The sequence below is a fragment of the Pezoporus occidentalis genome, unplaced genomic scaffold, assembly GCF_034315485.1.
Source record: "Pezoporus occidentalis ecotype Australia unplaced genomic scaffold, CSIRO_AGI_Poc_V1 ctg21, whole genome shotgun sequence".
Taxonomy (NCBI): domain Eukaryota; kingdom Metazoa; phylum Chordata; class Aves; order Psittaciformes; family Psittacidae; genus Pezoporus; species Pezoporus occidentalis.
Genome location: NW_026913964.1, coordinates 399,123 through 416,944, shown reverse-complemented (window position 1 = coordinate 416,944; position 17,822 = coordinate 399,123). Strand labels below are relative to the sequence as shown.

Here is a 17,822-nt window from a genome sequence, read left to right as displayed (position 1 = left end):
GGGCAGAGCCTTAATTCACAGAGTAAATGAATTGTCATACATACAGCATCAGGACATGGTGCTCTTTCCACTCCTCTCTCATCAGAGAGGAGAGCAGACTTTATCACAAACACTCGCTAACATGGTAAAAGGAAAAGCATATTTTAGTTTTACAAATATCAACATCTACTCCCTTCTAAGTACCTGCCTCAGAGCCTTCTGGATATCTGTGCCATTAAAACTCAATCTGCTAATACAGTACAGGAATGTTGCTGGAAATTGTGTCCATATTTAAAGGCAAAAGAATTGTGACAAAACAGTATGTACTATCCTGCATTTCACATACTTGGACCAATCAAGGCAAATTCAGGCAAAAAAAAGATTTTATTTCTATCAAATCCCTTCTCAGACTAAAAGCATTACATGTTATAAACTATATTTATTTCAAATACAGCGGGTATGAACTGAAGAATGCTTCCCTCCTCCTTTCAAGTAAAAAAGATTAGGAACTCCAAGTCAGGTCTAAGTAATTTAAAGCACCAGTGAAAGTATAAAGATGTGACTGTACTACAAGCTGTGATTTTAACATGGCACAAAGCATGGTGCAGCTTTGCCACACAGGAAAGACATAGCCTACAGAACAGAATTCTGAAATGCATTCAGGGTTCCAGATGGGTTTGTATAGCATGAACAAAAGCCCTTATCACTTCATAGATCTCAGATTTACCTAGAGGAAACCTAAGCTGGATACATCTATGCTGCATATTCCAGCAGGAGAGTAACAAAAAATTGTTTTAACTTCAGTACATATTACTGTCTATGTTTGTTCTCCTCTAGGTCGCTTGGCTTGAAGATGCAGAGACAGGCCTGGGGAAGCAGGTATACAAATTCTTTTCAGAAGAGACAAAAGTTCCTTTCTGCTAAACCTGTCTAGACATTATCAAAATGCTAACATACTACAAGTGACAAAGATTTTAGCGATATAATAAAAAACAAAAATTATGGCATTTCTAAATCTGTCAGTTTACCACAAATATTAACTCTGGACAGTCACCTTGAAGCAAGACACACAGAATCTAACAGGAATTCCAAAAGCATGTCCTTTCCCTACGATTTGAGGTGAACCATGCTTTTGGAGAACAGTAACATTAAAGAGTCCCTGCAAAATTTAAGGACCTCAGCTACACTGCTGTTTCGCTTTCATTCGGTTAAAAGTATTAACTAGTACTCCTGAAAATTAGTATTCATGTACAAGAGTGAGGTTCTGTATTATTTTCCAGTCAGATCAGTTCCCTGATCTGGTTTGATGAACTGCCACATAAGAAGCTGTATCAGGGAGGCACTCTGCTGCCTAGGATAAGGCAAATGAGTTGTCATTGTCGAAAAAATTAGCTTTGAAGCACAACTGACATGTATTAGATTATTCATGTACCTATCCTGCAGAACTGTGCTAAAAAGTAATAACAAAAGAACCTGCCCTGGAAAAGAGTAAATATCGTGGAACTAGTAAAAAAGTATTTTTTTACCTTGAGTACAAAGCCTTTCACAATATCTGGGTGCCAAATGTATTTTCCTGTTAAACAATGTCCTGAGCTCTTGGTTTGTTCAAAATTCACCTATCCTAATTACTAATCCAAAACCTCATTAACTAATACAGTTACAACACACTATCAACTTTACTAAAAAAATGACCTCATACTGTAGATTTAATAGTGACTGAACTGGGAGTCAGTTCCTTCAGCAATCTTTTTGTAATGTTAGATGGAGTCTTACCGTTGTGGTGTTGAATAGTCGTATGTCATGAGACTGAAGCTGTCTATTGCTGAGGCCAACTGATCAAATTCTTTCTTTGTGAACATTCCTGGCTGGTTAGTCCTTTTAAAACAAACCAAAACAAAAACAGGAAGAGATAAATTACTACAATAACCTGGCTTATTCTTTCCTTCAGGTTTCATACCATTTGATCAGGTAAGAAAAATCTTTCATTCCAAAGGTGGCAAAACAAAGATGCTGCAATGTCATTCTTATAATAAACGTCAAAGAAAAGAAAAATCTCATCCATTTCTTCCACCGGGGGGGGAGGGAGGGGAGGGGGGAGGAGGGGGTGAAAGAGGGAAGGGGAAGAGAAGAAATCTATTCAATGACTTTCTCTAGACAGAAGTCTAGTTATGCCTTCTGCACGTCTTTGCATGAAATATGGAACACGATTTTTTTACTTCCCTCTTTTTTGCTTATTCTTGATTTACAAAATCTAGCATTGGGTCAACATCTACTTTAGCTTCATGGTTGAGGGGTTGTATTTTTGACAGCTGACTTCCTTCAACCATTCAACTCGGAAACAATGCACGCAAGTTGCCTGAAAATGCTGAATCTGTTTCGAAGAGAATTCATTAACCTTGAACTAGCAGCACACATAGCACAGCAGGGAACGTAAGGCACCCTTAATCACATTGCAAAGATGGGACTGAACAAAAAAGGAGAAGCTGTTGTCAGGCTGAGGGCTCTAAGGCACATTAAGCATATTAAGATGAGAAAGAGAAATTACATATTGTCCTAAACAGCCTGGGAGAGCAGGGTCCCTAGGGGAACGTAAGGAAAGGAGAGGGAAAGGATAGAGGAAGAGACAGAAGAGATTAAAAAAACCCATGGTTTAACAGCTACAAACCCTGTGGTGCCACTCTGCCATTTAAGGACAGAGGATTATACAAGATTCCTCTAGAAAGTAGACCAGACACTTAAGAATCCAGACCTTCCCAGTAGTATAAGCTGCTACTTGACGCAGAAGTTAGTAGGCAATCTCTGTCTAGACAAGGTACCCATTCAAACTACTTATGTTCCATTTTAAATGTTGAAACCAAAAAAGATGCTCAGTGACAGATGCAAGTAATAAACTGGAAAAAAAAAATTGCTTTTTTTTTGACCTTATCACTTTTGGATCAGTGTGCAAATTCTTCATCCAACAATATGAATAGATCATCAGAGCATAGCAGTGTTCATTTATCAGTTTACTTTCTGTTCTACCATTCTATCACATTAGAAGAGAGGATAACAGAATACAGGTTACACAGTGGAGCAGACTAAATTATATAACGTGCCTGTCATGTTATAAGGGAGCAAAGCATGAACGATATTTGCAAGTCAGGTCAATAAACCTGATGAAGCATACACTGGATTATGTAGCTGTAATCATGAAGCATAGTGGAGTACTGTTAAGTCTCAAATTTTCAGAACCACTGATCTACTTGTCATATTACAGAGAAACCCATCCTTTTCCTTCCGTGGTTTTAACAAATTAAAACAGACCTTCACTCCTGATCCTACTGGTGGACCTCATTTTTTTTATAGTTATCTGCTTGTCATTTACTGCAACTGCAAACTACAGTTGTTCTACAAGAATAAGGAAAATGAAAGACATCTTTGAAACAATGTCATGGCAACTGTAGGCAAAGTAATTCCCCAATGCAAACTAGCAAACCACATTTTCAGTAAATTGATTGTGATTACTCATGAAGGGAAAAGTATAAAAAGTAATTGTTATGTGTTTTAGATATTAGGGCAAGTTGGATTGCTTTGTAGATTAAGCTGGGTAGTACTTTAATGAAATTTGTATGTGTAACTTGCCCTCTATATCCATTTTTCATATACAGTGCCAAGGACTAAGAGAGGGGGAAAGAATAAAATTAAAGCAAAAACAAAACCAGGTTGAAATCAATTATTGCTATAGTTTTCTCCATTTTCTCCAAAGCAAGCATGTAACTGAACTACTTCCACTACACAGGAATGCCATCTGAGGAGCAAGGTCATAAATTTTCAACTTGGAACAAACCCAGCAGCAAGGAATATGCTTCATCCATTCATGGATAGTGTTAAAACACCAATGCTATTCACAGAAAGCAAGTACCACTCACCAGCTCAAGCAGCACCACCAGTCAACTCTGCTCTAGCCAAGCACCTTGGGAAACTGTTCACTGGAGCAAAACTGCAAGTCTTTGATTCATGCCTTGAGAATCATTCTTAGTCAAGAAAATTGGCATTCAAGGATAAAACCTAAATATTTTTCAACAGCTGTTATGCTTCTTATCTGAAGTTTTCCAAACATTTTGATATTTAATCATAAACTCAACTCAAGGGCAGGTATGCAATCAGGAGAACTGGGTACCCTGGATTTTGAGAAGGCTGAGGTTCTTAATGGCTTCTTTGCCTCTGTCTTCACTGGCAAATGCTCTGACCACACGACCAAAGTCTTGGAAGGCAGATGCAGGGACTGTGAGAATGAAGACCTTGGGACTACTGCAGGAGAGGATCTGGTTTGAGACCATCTTAATAACCTGAATGTACATACGCAAGTCCATGGGGCCTAATGAAATCCACCCACGGGTCCTGAAGGAGCTGGCGAATGAAGTTGCCATCTGGCCATCATATCTGAAAAATCATGGCAGTCAGGTGAAGTTCCCTATGACTGAAAAAAGGAAATATAACCCCCATTTTCAAGAAGGGGAAAATGGATGATGCAGGAAACTACAGACCAGTCAGTCTCACCTCTGTGCCTGGCAAAATCTTGGAGCAGATTCTCCTGGAAGGCATGCTAAGGCACATGAAAAACAACAAGGTGCTTAGTGACAGCCAGCATGGCTTCCCTAAGGGGAACTTCTGCCTGACCAATTTGGTGGCCTTCTATGATGGGGCTACAGAACTGATGGACAGGGGTAGAGCAGCTGACATCACCTACCTGGACTTGTGCAAAGCATTCGACACTGTCCCACACGACATCCTTGTCTCTAAATTGGAGAGACATCAATTTGATGGATGGACCACTCGGTGGATAAAGAACTGGCTGGATGGTCGCACACAAAGAATTGTGGTTAATGGCTCAATGTCCGGCTGGAGTCTAGGAAGGAGTGGTGTCCCTCAGGAGTCAGTATTGGGACTGGTCTTGTTTAACATCTTTGTTGGTGGGGACAGTGGGATTGAGTGCGCCCTCAGCAAGTTTGCCAATGACACCAAGCTGTGTGGTTCGGTTGATACGCTGGAGGGAAGGAATGCCATCCAGAGGGACCTTGACACACTTGTGAGGTGGGCTGATGCCAACCTCATGAAGTTTAACCATGACAACTGCAAGATCCTGCACCTCGATTGGAGCAATCCCAGGCACAGCTACAGACTGGGCAAAGAAGAGATTCAGAGCATCCCTGCACAGAAGGACTTGGGGGTGTTGGTCGATAAGAAAATTAACATGAACCGGCAGTGTGCGCTTGCAGCCCAGAAAGCCAACTGTATCCTGGGCTGCATCAAAAGCGTGACCAGCAGGTCGAAGGAGGCGATCCTGCCCCTCTACTCTGCTCTTGTGAGACCTCACTTGGAGCGTTGTGTACAGTTCTGATGTCCTCAACACAAAAAGGACATTGAGCTGATGGCACAAGTCCAGAGGAGGGCCACAAGGATGATCAGGGGACTGGAGCACCTCCCGTATGAAGACAGGCTGAGGAAGTTGGGGCTGTTCAGCCTGGAGAAGAGAAGGCTGCGTGGAGACCTCATAGCAGCCTTCCAGTATCTGAAGGGGGGCCTATAGGGATGCTGGGGAGGGACTCTTCATTAGTAACTGTGGTGATAGGACAAGGGGTAACGGGTTAAAACTTAAACAGGGGAAGTTTAGATTGGATATAAGGAGGAAGTTCTTTACTGTTAGGGTGGTGAGGCACTGGAATGGGTTGGCCAGTGAAACTGTGAATGCTCCATCCCTGGCGGTGTTCAAGGCCCAGTTGGACAGAGGCTTGGGTGACATGGTCTAGTGTGAGGTGTTCCTGCCCATGGCACAAGGGAGAAATGATCTTAAGGTCCTTTCCAATCTTAACTATTCTATGATTCTATCTTTCCTGTCTCTTTGTAGGGAACCACTGATTTACTGATTTAAAAAAAAAAAAAAAAGCCGTCTACTTTTTGAGCATAATGTTTAAGATACAGAAATATTTCCCATTGTTAGCTATGTCACTTTTGACTTGACCAAGAAGTTTCTATACATTTTTGAGAGATTTTACATTTCCATTTGTAGGCTCCTGACCCAAATTTCTGCTAGACAACCCAGGAAGACAGGAACAAATATTCCCTTGAAAGCTAAGTCTTATATGCACATATTCCTGACAATTTGTATTTTCCTATGGGACGTTTCTACGTTTGTATACAGAAACTATTATAGGGACAACATCACAGACTTGAAGAAATCACCTGCTTACCTTGGTATTTCCATATAAACAGCTTAAGAGTTTCACAGTCCCTTTCTACCATTCTATTCTTTCACATCTAAAATAACTGCAGAGGAGTTTGCTTCATAGCCTAGAATATCTATTACCTGAATCTTCCAAATAGTATGTGGTCATATGTATCAGAATTCCCATTAGTGATTTACTGGTAAGTATTTCTGTAAGGTTTTGACTTTGTAGTCTTTCATATTGAAAGACTGGAAAAAACACTTCAAGCATGCAAGCTGCATTCATTTACTTTCAAATGAATCTACATTCTCAATTACTTCTTGTCTCACTATGATTGCACTCAAAACGAAATAAAAATTAAAAAAAAAAAAAAGTCTTGTAACTGACTTCTGTTCCCTGTAAGTTTGAACTGCATTCTTGTTCAGTTATCTCACACTCCCCTTATAAAAGAGAAATTTTCTGTATCCTCATGTTGTTCAACAGTCCTTCATAATGGAAAGCTGATTGAATTTCTGTTTCCTGTATATATCTATTTCAGAAGTCATCTTCTCGGTAATGACCTAATTTTCTTGTGGTGTATAATTCTCCATTTTTGCTGTAAAGCAACTGTTTGTAAATCTTCCCTTCTCCCATATTTTCTTCAACATCATGTATTATTGGTTTTCATAGCTCCTTCCAGTAAGGAGCATTAAGGTATAATGCTATCGCATTTTTTGAACACAGACCAGTGAATTCAGTTAAAGCACAATCACTGAATATCACTGTTTCATCCTGCATGCAGTCTGTTCTACAGCAAACAGGAGAAAGAACTAAAATCTCTACCCTGTGCATCACACAGTTATAGGAATTGATAATGAGGTAGCCAAATGCATAAACAAACCAGATCTGAAACCATTTTCTTTCCAGGAAAAACCCTCTTGGCAGTTTTGTACCTACACTCTTTTTATGTCCTCAAAAACTCTAAGGATGACAGCTCACTGAAGTAATGCTCCACTATCAGTATTCAATAAACAGCTCTATGTGGATCCTGGTTCCAGTGGATGTTTTGCAACTAGATTCTCTGGTGTCTTACATATGTTCCATTTACAAGTCCTGCTCACTGCTGGATCTTGGGAAAAAAAAGATGGGTCATCTTCATCTGTCCAGCTGCCTATTTTCATGAAGTAGCAAGGACCTGACTATTAAAACTCTATGCCTATGTCAATTTGTTTGAAACTGGTGAAGTGCTAAAAAAGCTTTTGCAGAGAGATGAAGAACAGAAGAGAGAAAGCTTACAGACAGTTTGTTACCTCAGGAATTGTGCTAAAAATTTAGTAAGACCTGTCTGCAACAGTATTGGAAGAAGCAGGCAAGTCAACAACAGGACCTTGACACAAGACTGATGTTCAAAGCCATAAACAATAATTACAGATTTAATCCCTGCTGTTAAAAAAAGAATGTGACCATATCAAATGATTAACCAAAAAAAAAAAAACAAACCCAAAAAGGGAAGATTCTAGGGCAGATGAAAATAAATATCATACACAGTGAGGGGCTGAATTCCATGCAGCTGACTGGAGATATTACAAAGCACAGCATGATCTCCATCTCTGACCTGTCTCCCTCAGTGAGCACATCCTTGCAGACAACAACATACCAAGGCTTTTGCAGAGATGCATATCACTCATTAAGCATTTCAGAAAATATGAAAATATGGATGCTTAGTATTCCAATACATTCACAAGCATTTCTAATCCAGCATTCTTTTTTCCATTTCGTTTGTAAGGACAACAAGTTGCAAGAGCTGAAGAACTGGATGCAATTATATTATCCAAATGTCAGTTAAATCAACGTTTAAATACAGTGTCGTGGTTTAAGCCCAGTTGGCAACTCAGCCACACAACCACTTGCTCACTCCCTCCCCCTTCCTCCCCCCAGCTCCTGGAGGGATGGGGAGGAGAATCAAAAGAATTGACAAAACCCAGCCAGCCTGACAAGCAAGGAAATTATAACTGACTGCTACAGATTCACAATACAAAAGAGATGGGAGTGGTTACTTCACACAATGTGCTTCATATCACTAGGGGGCTGTAAATGATCTGACAAGTAAAAACTTGCTGTATTTTCTTCAGGAAACAAAATGGTATTTATGTACCAAATGAAATTTTTCCAAAGCATTGAGGGTTGTCACTCTTCCTTAATATACATATTCCATCCCAGCTGTTGCCTTTGCAGTACTTGCTCTCCAAATAGGGAGGAACACTGGATCTGTTCTTGTCATGGAATAGCCTACACAGTTTTCATGAAGCCAAACTAATTACCCGTGGTCCATCTGGTTTAGACCAGTAACAGAAGTCAAGAAGGAGGAACATGCCAAAAATTATATGTCCTGAAAAGAAAGTATGAAATCCCAGCAGACACCTAGGGACAGATGAGCCTGAAAACTGCTGTCCTCAGACCTGAGGACACTTACACCGTATTTTTCAAGTAACTTAAGAATTTCTGTCTGAAACTGTTAAGCAAGCATCAGAAATTCACCTGTCTGACAAAATCAGACAATCTGAATACCAAGGAAGAAAAAGTTTCTTTCAATAACTTGTCATTGTATTTGAAGTTTCCATTTTTGAGAGGTTAACTGCTCTCTTTAATGCCTAGTTCCTTTAGGTTGCTTCATCTTCTTTAGGGGAATCATTTAAGCAAGATTCTGCATAGATGAACATCCACTGTGTCACCATTTTGCTATCCTAATTTCCAAGCTATTCTAGCGTCTTTCATGCCAAGGCTTAATGCCCAGGCAAATCATGCTCCAATAGCAGAACATCATGCAAAACAAGCCTGTCCCGTGGAGCATGTAAGTCTAATTTAAAAACTCCATAACCTACCAAATGCAGGTTTAATTCCTCCTTGCAAAGATTAAAATGAACTTCGCCCACTCCCCCTGCCCGAAACTTACACAGTAATTGCTCTACAGGAGCTGGCTCAGAATTGGTAGAGCTACAAATGCCACAGTGAGGAATACATACCACTCCTTCTTCTCTTTGGATGTTATTAGTTGACCAACAGATTATTCTAATGACTTTCCCTAACAAGAATTTAAAAACTGATGTGCACATCTGATTCAGCACATATATGTACAGTCAGACCTTGGCTGCATTAATTTTATATAGTAAGGCATAAATTTGTTCTTCACGAGTCCTTTATGAATCTAAAAAAAAGTACACTGAACCTTTCTCACGGCTGCAGTCAGAGGCTTCCTGTAGCGAGCTGGCAGCCCACCAAGCAGCAGCAAAAACAGGGAAGTCATTCGGAAAAGAAACAGAAGTAATTTAAAGTCACATTTACTGCAGCTACCAGAATTCAGTTTCAAGAGAGATGTGACTGACAGACCTATACTTTAAGCATTTATACAGGAAAGAAACAAAACCCATGAGCCCAACAGCATGACTGAGTATTATTCAATGAGATTACTATAATTTGAAGAGATTATTAAACTTTCTCTAATAACTGTTACTCAGTAGTCAGTAGTCATTTCCTACCCAGTTTTCTGCTCCTCTCAATATAAACTCGTATCTCAAGCTGTACGTTGTGATCCAAGTCACACATATTTTACAGGTTCTCTAACATGCAATAAAAACTATTATGCCAGCCAGCTAGCCTAGACAGCTCACTTGAGAGCTCTGGAAAGAAGGAGATGAAGCTACTTTAAGACAGTCCTTCACAACCTCAATGTTTTTTGCAGCAAGAATAAACTGAGTAGCTAAAATCTTAATTTTGAAGAAGTCAGGTTTAGAGGTAGAAAATACTGACAGCACATACCTACAGAAGCTTTAACAGGGGAAGAGGCTGTAGATTTACTTTTTTACTCTTACATGTACAAATATGAACATCTGGAGTTGGGGATGCTTGCTGTATTTTGAATGAGGAGCATGGATTATGTTCAAATATTTGAAGAGAGAACAATGGTCTGGATTCCTACAGCTTTCAAATGAAAGCAACTGCACTCTACTGCTGTGCATTTCAAGAAGCCAACAAAGACAAATTTGATATGGAGTATCTGCCAAGACTTTAGTAGCTTTACTATGCTCTTTTCCACGCTCAGAATCTACAAAAGTGAAAAACAAATGCCATGCTCAACTATAGATTTAACTGGACATTTCAGGAGCCAGGAACAACTTGTGAGCAAGAGTGCTGCACACCAGAGAAGTATTTTGCAAACTTCCTGAACAACAAACAGATATTAAAACAGCATTACACTGGAGCCAGCCAGAACCCGAGAATCAAAACTTCTGGTTTGCAGGATGTTTTTGCACAAACTGAAAATCCTGCTTTTCAGCCATTTTTGGTTCCAGATCTTAACAACTGACTTAATTCAGTTGTCTGGCTTTCTTCTAAATCACAGAAAGCAAATATATGTTGTTTTGACCATTTCCTTCTTGTATTTATCTTCAGAGATTATACTAAGTTTAGCATAACAAAGGTAGTAGTAACTTTAAATCTTTAGCAAGAACGTTTTAAGAAAATACATCACTTCAAAATGCTGGGTGTTTCTGTCCTCCAAATCCATTGTTACATATCTTGCTGACAGCATACAGAACAGTTCTAGGATTCCCCCTAATACAAAGCTGGATCTTTATCAATAAAACCTGTAGTAAGGTCTAAAAGGCAGCTGATTCTCAGAACAGAAGAAAACCACAAAGAAACGTCCACTTATTCGGAACAATCAACTAGTGGTTTAAAGGAGGAAAACCCTGTTACATAAATATATCTTCATAAATAGCAGAGACACTAGGAAAAGCTTCCCAATTTCTCCAGAAAAGTTTTCACTTTCTACTCCACTAAAAGGATGGTGAGGTACTGGTACAGGGAGCCCAGAGAAGTTGTGGATGCCCCATCCCTGAAAGTGTTCCAGGCCAGGCTGGCTGGGGCTTTGAGCAACCTGGTCTAGTGGAACGTGTCCCTTCCGAGGGCAAGATGGTCTTTAAGGTCCCTTCCAACCCAAACCATTTTGTGATTCTATGAAAAGAACTGTTTTCAACAAGATAACATCTTGTTTTCTTGGAAACATAATTTCTTACTTCCCAAATAAAGTATTAGTATATTTTAACCTTTATAGCCCCCGTAAAGTCCTGGAAGGGCTTCAGCTAAATTCAGACTAAATATTTGTCCAGATTGTTGACAATATTGGAATAATTCCTGCCTAAACAACATGACATGAATATGTAATAGGAATATGTTTTAACTGCCTCTTCCCCCCCCAGTAATTTCCTAAAAGAAGCTAGGTTAACTCCATTTATTCACATCTCACCACAGCAATCTTTACTGTTCAATGAATGAAGAATGCAGTTTAAAGCCATCAAATAAGATAGCTAGTCTCTTCATGACAAAAATGCAGGAATTCAGAATTAGTCTTGTCTACCCTCTGCCCCCACTGCTACAAAACTAAAGCAAAACCAGTACAGAACACTGCTCCTGACCTTGTTCAGGAATGTCAACAGGTCCAGATTCTAGAACAATGAGAATAATATAATGGCAATTTTCAAAATAGTACTAAGTGCCATTTGAATATAAAATGCATTATCTTAAATGGCTTAAACCAAAACCACTTCAAGGCTGAGAAGCGGAAAGTTGCTGAATCACAGTACAACATTGTCAAGGCTTTACAGTCTGCCTACTCTAAAACCAGCAATACAGTAATAGCTTGAGATAGTTTCAGTTTTTCTCAAAGTCCCTTGTCTCATAATGCATACGTAAACCAAAAATATTATCTGCCAGAAACTTCTCATTGCTTTTAAAAATATGTAGCGTCAAGAACACTTAACTTCAACATAACCCAAATAATTTACCGGATCTTAAGAATGCAGACTGTTTGAAATGTAAGAAGTGCTTACATTTGTGATTTTCAATTTCTTTTTCTCTCCAATCAAACAAGAGATCAGCCAGAGCAAGAAGCAGCAGTTCAAAATAACAGTTGGCATATAACTTCACTTAGCTGTAAGGTGTATTCCCTGTACAAGGAGCTGTCCATGGCTCCAGAGAAACAGGCAGGAGGTGTATTTGCAAATGTTTGAGTTGTTCCTGGGACAATGGAAGAAAAGTTTCACAACGGAGTGTACTCTTTTTCTTCTTTTTCCCACTAGCTCAGCTCTGCTTCCTTCCACTTTTCTGCTGAAACAGCCTTTATAGTGCATTAATGGTGATGCTCTTTTCTCCTCGCAGAGCTGTGCATCACCTGCTACCTAGATATGTACCATCAAGTTCAAAATGTATATGAAGATGCCAAAATTTTCTTCTGTGTTTCTACAGCATTTTGCCTCCTGACATTATTCTTTTTCTAGTGTTCAACCTAAGAACTCTTTATCATGAACTAAGAGACTTTTTTTTTTTTTACAACCAATAATAACAATGATAAAGGAAATAACAAGGGAAAAGAATACAATATCTCAGCACCAGCCGACCGACAACTCGCCCCACCCCACTTGACCGAGCACTGACCGATACCTCGTCCAACCCTGCAGTCCTCTAGCTCTTCCAGGTAACTCTCAGTTACATCCTGGCCATGATGTGCTGTGGTATGGAACACTTCTTTGGTTAGTTTGGGTCAGGTGTCCTGTCTCTGCTTCCTCCCGGCTTCCCCTCCTCCCTGGCAGAGCATGAGGCTCAGAAAGTCCTTGGCCAGAACAAACATTTGAGCAGTAACTAAAAACAGCAGTGCTATCAGCACCGTTCCCAGGCCAAAAGTCAAAAACACAGCACTGCACCAGCTACCAAGAAGGACAAAAAAAAAAGACTGCTACTGCTGAACCCAGGACACATACTATTACCTAAACCAAGGATCAAGGCCTGATAGACATCTAGTACTATCATGCTAAACTTGATTAACATTACTGAAGTACAAAGCTGCCTTGCATTACCTGGGGATTGTTAAACAACAGTTGAAACAATCTGTTTTAAAAGTGTCTTCCATGCATATTAATTGTGATTTAAACATACAAAATTCTAATGTTTTGGCGGTTTTAACCAGATCCCCCCCCCCCCCCCCCCCCGGAAATGCAGCAACCACTACTTCAACAGGTTTTTCATCTGTAATTTTAAAACTGGTAACTAATAAAACAACTGGTACTCTTTGTAATTTCATCATATATTCAGGGTATGATAAAACAAGCTCTTAGCATCTTAAATGTGATCTTACTTAAAGATGACCCCCAAAAAGTTCTCAATGGCATGTCAAATGAGTCAAGATACTTCATAGAATCACAGAATCATGTAGGTTGGAAAAAAGGACTTGAAGATCAGTGAGTCCAACCATAAACAGAACACTGCCAAGCCCACCACAAAATACCTCCAGAGATGGTGACTCAACCACTTACCTGGGCAGCCTGTTCCAATACTTGACAATGCTTTCAGTGAAGAAATTTTTCCTAATATCCAATCTAAATCTCTCGTGGCACAACTTAAGGCCATTTCCACTTCTCCTATTGCTTGTTACTTGGGAGAAGAGACCAACAGCCGTCTCGCTAGAACCTCCTTTCAGGTAGTTGCAAAGAATGACAAAATCTCCCTCAAGCCTCCTTTTCTCCAGACTAAGCAATCCCAGTTCCCTCAGCTGCTCCTCCTAACACTTGTTCTCCAGACCCTTCACCAGCTTCATTGCTCTTGTTTGGACATGCTCCAGCACCTCAATGTCTTTCTTGTAGTGAGGGGCCCAAAACTTAACACAGTATTCAAGGTGTGGCCTCATCAGTGCCCAGTCCAGGGGGATGATCACTTCCCTGGCCCTGCTGGCCATGTTATTTCTCATATAGGCCAAAATGCTATTCACCGCCTTGGCCACCTGGGCAAGCTGCTGGCTCATGTTCAGGTGACTGTCGACCAACACCCCCATGTCCTTTTTGACCTGGCAGCTTTCCAGCCAGTCTTCACCAGGCCTGCAGTGTTGCATGGGGTGGTTGTGAAAGAAGTGCAGGGCCCAGCGCTGAGCCTTGTTGAGTCTTGTACAATTGACCTCAGCCCATGGATCCAGCCTGTCCAGATCCCTCTGTAAAGCCTTTCTACCCTCCGATGATATCAGTATAAATACATCCACAGCAGCATAATTTCTGCAGTAATCACTGAAGAGCACATATTAAGCTAGGAATTTAGTCAAGCCCAGGATTAGTCAGCACAAATGGAGCTACCCACCATTGCCAATGGGCAGAATATGCCCAGCTATGCACTGCCATTTTAGAAATAGTACTTATGTAGTTTATACATACATCCGTATCCATGCATGTTAAAAGCAGCAATGCTGTAACATTATTAGACAATCTGTTGAAAGACAGGGTGGAAGTCTTCAGGAAACCTGAAAGAACCATCTGCTCTAGCAAGCATTTACATAACCCAGCAATTCTAGCACCTCTCTTCAAACATATGCAATCACAAGTCTCCCATCCCAAAATACAATCACAGTAGAATACACACACTTTCTAGATCATAGCTTTGGCTCCTGTTGCTCCTCTATCTTGCAGATCACTTATGTTTGCAGGGAAATCACGCAATTCCTGGACACCAGGTAGTTGGAAATACTAACCATCGCAATCTTGCACTTGATCTCATGTACAATGCTGCATTTTCAGTCTTTTTTTTACTAAGCAAACCAGTATTTTTAGCTCCTAAAAGCATCTCCTTTCAGACAGCATTTGCTGCTAGATTGCTTTGATCTTAATGCATATCAAAGGAGTCTAAATTATAAATTCCTAAATAAGCTGTTTATATTTAACTATGCTCTAAGTTTTAATCAGGGTAGAACACAAAAGGAGCAATGCTTCAGCTCCTAGTATCCCAGCTCATTAGGGTACTACACATACAGCTCATGTCTCCTTTATCAGTCTTCTACCAGCTGCTGAACTGTAAAATATTATTTGATTCTTGATGGTACTTATTTCCATGCCTTTTGCTGTATTTTTGATTAAAAGTGTACAGTGATTCCAATAAATAAAGAATATAAGACTCATTAAAGCACACTTTCAACCATGTCTAAGTGTTGAAACCCAAAGTGAGTTTCAAGACATGAGACATGTAATGCACAATGGGAAGCACTTTTCAGTTGAAGTCTTGTTATCCTATAAGTCAAGAATATTCTTACTATCTAAAAAGTCAAGTAAGGCAAAAAATGTCAGGATTTTGCTTATTGATGCCATTAAATCCAATGTACTTCTAAGCTCTAAAGCATGCATGGATATTATGAACATTTTAGGATGTTTCTGTAGCTTATAAATGTACTTTCAGCTACCTACTTACTCAGGAAGTGAAAATGTTTTTTCCACTTAATGCAATAGGAAGACATAAATGCAAGACAGACAGGTGGCATATATAATAGAATTAATTGAAAAAAATGTGACTAATGAATTCTCCTAGGCAATAAAGGTTTATGAATAAATCCCAGAAACTTTAGGAATGCATAAAGAAACAAAATAATTGGTTTACAGGAATGAGACATTGGGATTCTTCCATACAAACTATAGGTGTTATTTCCCACCGCTAGAAAACAGGAATACTTCACTACTACTCTAGAAATAAGGCCATTTAGGGAGAGGCATATAACACATTTCAGATTAAAAATTACACTTTAGCTAGCCAGCTCTTCCCAGCTGTAACAGGGCATCTCTATATCCCAGTTCAGAAAGGTTTTCGAATTATGAATCCACTGTCCTGTCAATATAAAGGACAGCAGCAGGAGGGGCAATCACAACACAGGTCCAAACATCAATGTGGTGTTCAACTGCAAAACAGTCCTGAAAAATACAGCTGCCTTAACAAACAAATTCTGTTCAAGACAAAATATGTTTATGAATCCAGAGAGCTTATAGTGACTTTAACTCCTAATTTGGGATTTAGAAAAATTAGTTTGTAAAGCCCCATGTGACTGTACATAAACACAACAGAGGCAGGTCCTTCCGGCTATGAGACTGAATCTAGTAACGTCAATAGGCACCATGATGAAAAGGAATCTTAAGGTTTGTACTATCCTCTACTTTCTCCCTACAAGCAAAAGGAGTAAATGCACTTTAATGTGAACACTGTTTACAGTAATTACTTAAATTCTGCCAGAGCATGCATTAGCATTTTAAAAAGCATCTGTGTGAAGTGATAAAGCATTTTAGAAAAATGTTTTAAAGTGTTCTCCTTTGCTTTATCTGTAATAGACTACAATTAATAGCAACAGAAAATTATTTTAAAAAGGAATTATCAATTGGGATGAAATGTAGATCATAAAAGGACATGAAAGACTGAAATAAATGACAGACAGGAGAGAAGGCATAGTAATTTCTCATTATTTTTGACTTAACCAAAGCACAAGAATCTCAAAGTATCCGTTATCACCATACCAGCAAAGGCATACCAACCCACAACTTTCCAGAGAAATCTGCAAGAAATGAGAGTATTAATGTCTGGTTAATGTTGCAAAGGTTATTCCATTAGACAATAATAGATTTTTAAGGACTTAGTTTCCATGTCTTTGTTTTTAAAGAAGTATTGCAGTTACTACTCTGTGGTGCAATGAATTAATACAACAAAGCATGTAACACTTCGGCTTACTAGGGGCCACACTAGCATTTCAGAGGGCAATAGCCAATAGCATGGTTTAGTTCGTGGGACCTTCCCTGTAAGCAGAAAGTTCTACCAGCAAAGCCATCCATGCATCAGAAGCAGCTCCTAAGCATTTATATTCTGAAGCAAATCTGAATGACTCTCAACCTTCTCTTGATGGAGAAAGCTGGCTTCTTAAGACTAAACAGCCACAAATAAGAATAAATTCTTGACCCCATTTACACATTGCATTCCGTTTTGTACATTTTAAGATTTGGAGTGTAGCAGAGCACCAAGCTGTCTCAGAATTATAGGGTGTGCCTTCTGAAATGGAAAGAACATGGAAAATACAGAACATAGGGAGGAAAAAGGAACAAGACATACCCTGCCTACAGAAAAAGAAACAACAGCGAAAGTCTAGTGTTATCCCAAGACTTGGATCTACACTCTTAATACCATAATGCAGTAGAAATTAGTACTGCTCTACGAACAAAGTGTCTCACAAAACATGATGCAAAACCCACCAGAACTGAGGTAGAAACAAAAGGGGTTGGAGTGATAAGAAGGAATCTCCTCAAAATGCAGCTTGGCTGTCAGATACCTTCAGTCCCTACAAAAAAAGGCTCTACACAGGTATTTTACAGGACTGTCTACCAATTTACATGGAATTTGTTTGCTTTTGCTATACTCTTCAACACATTGCTCTGCCTATCAGGTGGTGGCCAGCTGCTTATGGAAGCAAAGAAATTATTGCATTAAACTAGCTATTTCATTTTAAGGACATAAAACAGTTATACTGTGCAACAGAGAAAAATATAAAGCAACAAAAACCATCCTGAAGTACAGAGTTTTACAGAAAACAAACTTCAATCAGATTTACGCAGCTACTGAAGAATCACATTACAGGTAGATGTTGTTCTGAGCTTACACTCTTAAGATGGTAAAAAGTACACAACCTGTATTCAGAATTGGTTTGGACAGGGTTACATTACTAACCTAAAGAAGAGGTGACATCACAGTTACAGTGCTAACTCATAGTTACAGACACTAAAAATCATCTCAGCAGAAGGGCAGCTTTTCAGTCACCTGCTA

At 39.4% G+C, this 17,822-nt stretch overlaps 1 protein-coding gene across 5 annotated transcripts in view; it reads right to left on the bottom strand.

Annotated features, from left to right (window-relative positions):
• The window catches only part of CHID1 (chitinase domain containing 1), a 125,542-nt gene that overhangs the window by 80,927 nt on the left and 26,793 nt on the right, over positions 1–17,822 (bottom strand). For all 5 annotated transcript variants that reach the window (XM_062619094.1, XM_062619095.1, XM_062619096.1 and 2 more), the window contains one exon: positions 1,753–1,854. In XM_062619094.1, coding sequence (XP_062475078.1) covers positions 1,753–1,854 — 102 coding nt within the window. The remainder of the gene's footprint in view (positions 1–1,752; positions 1,855–17,822) is intronic.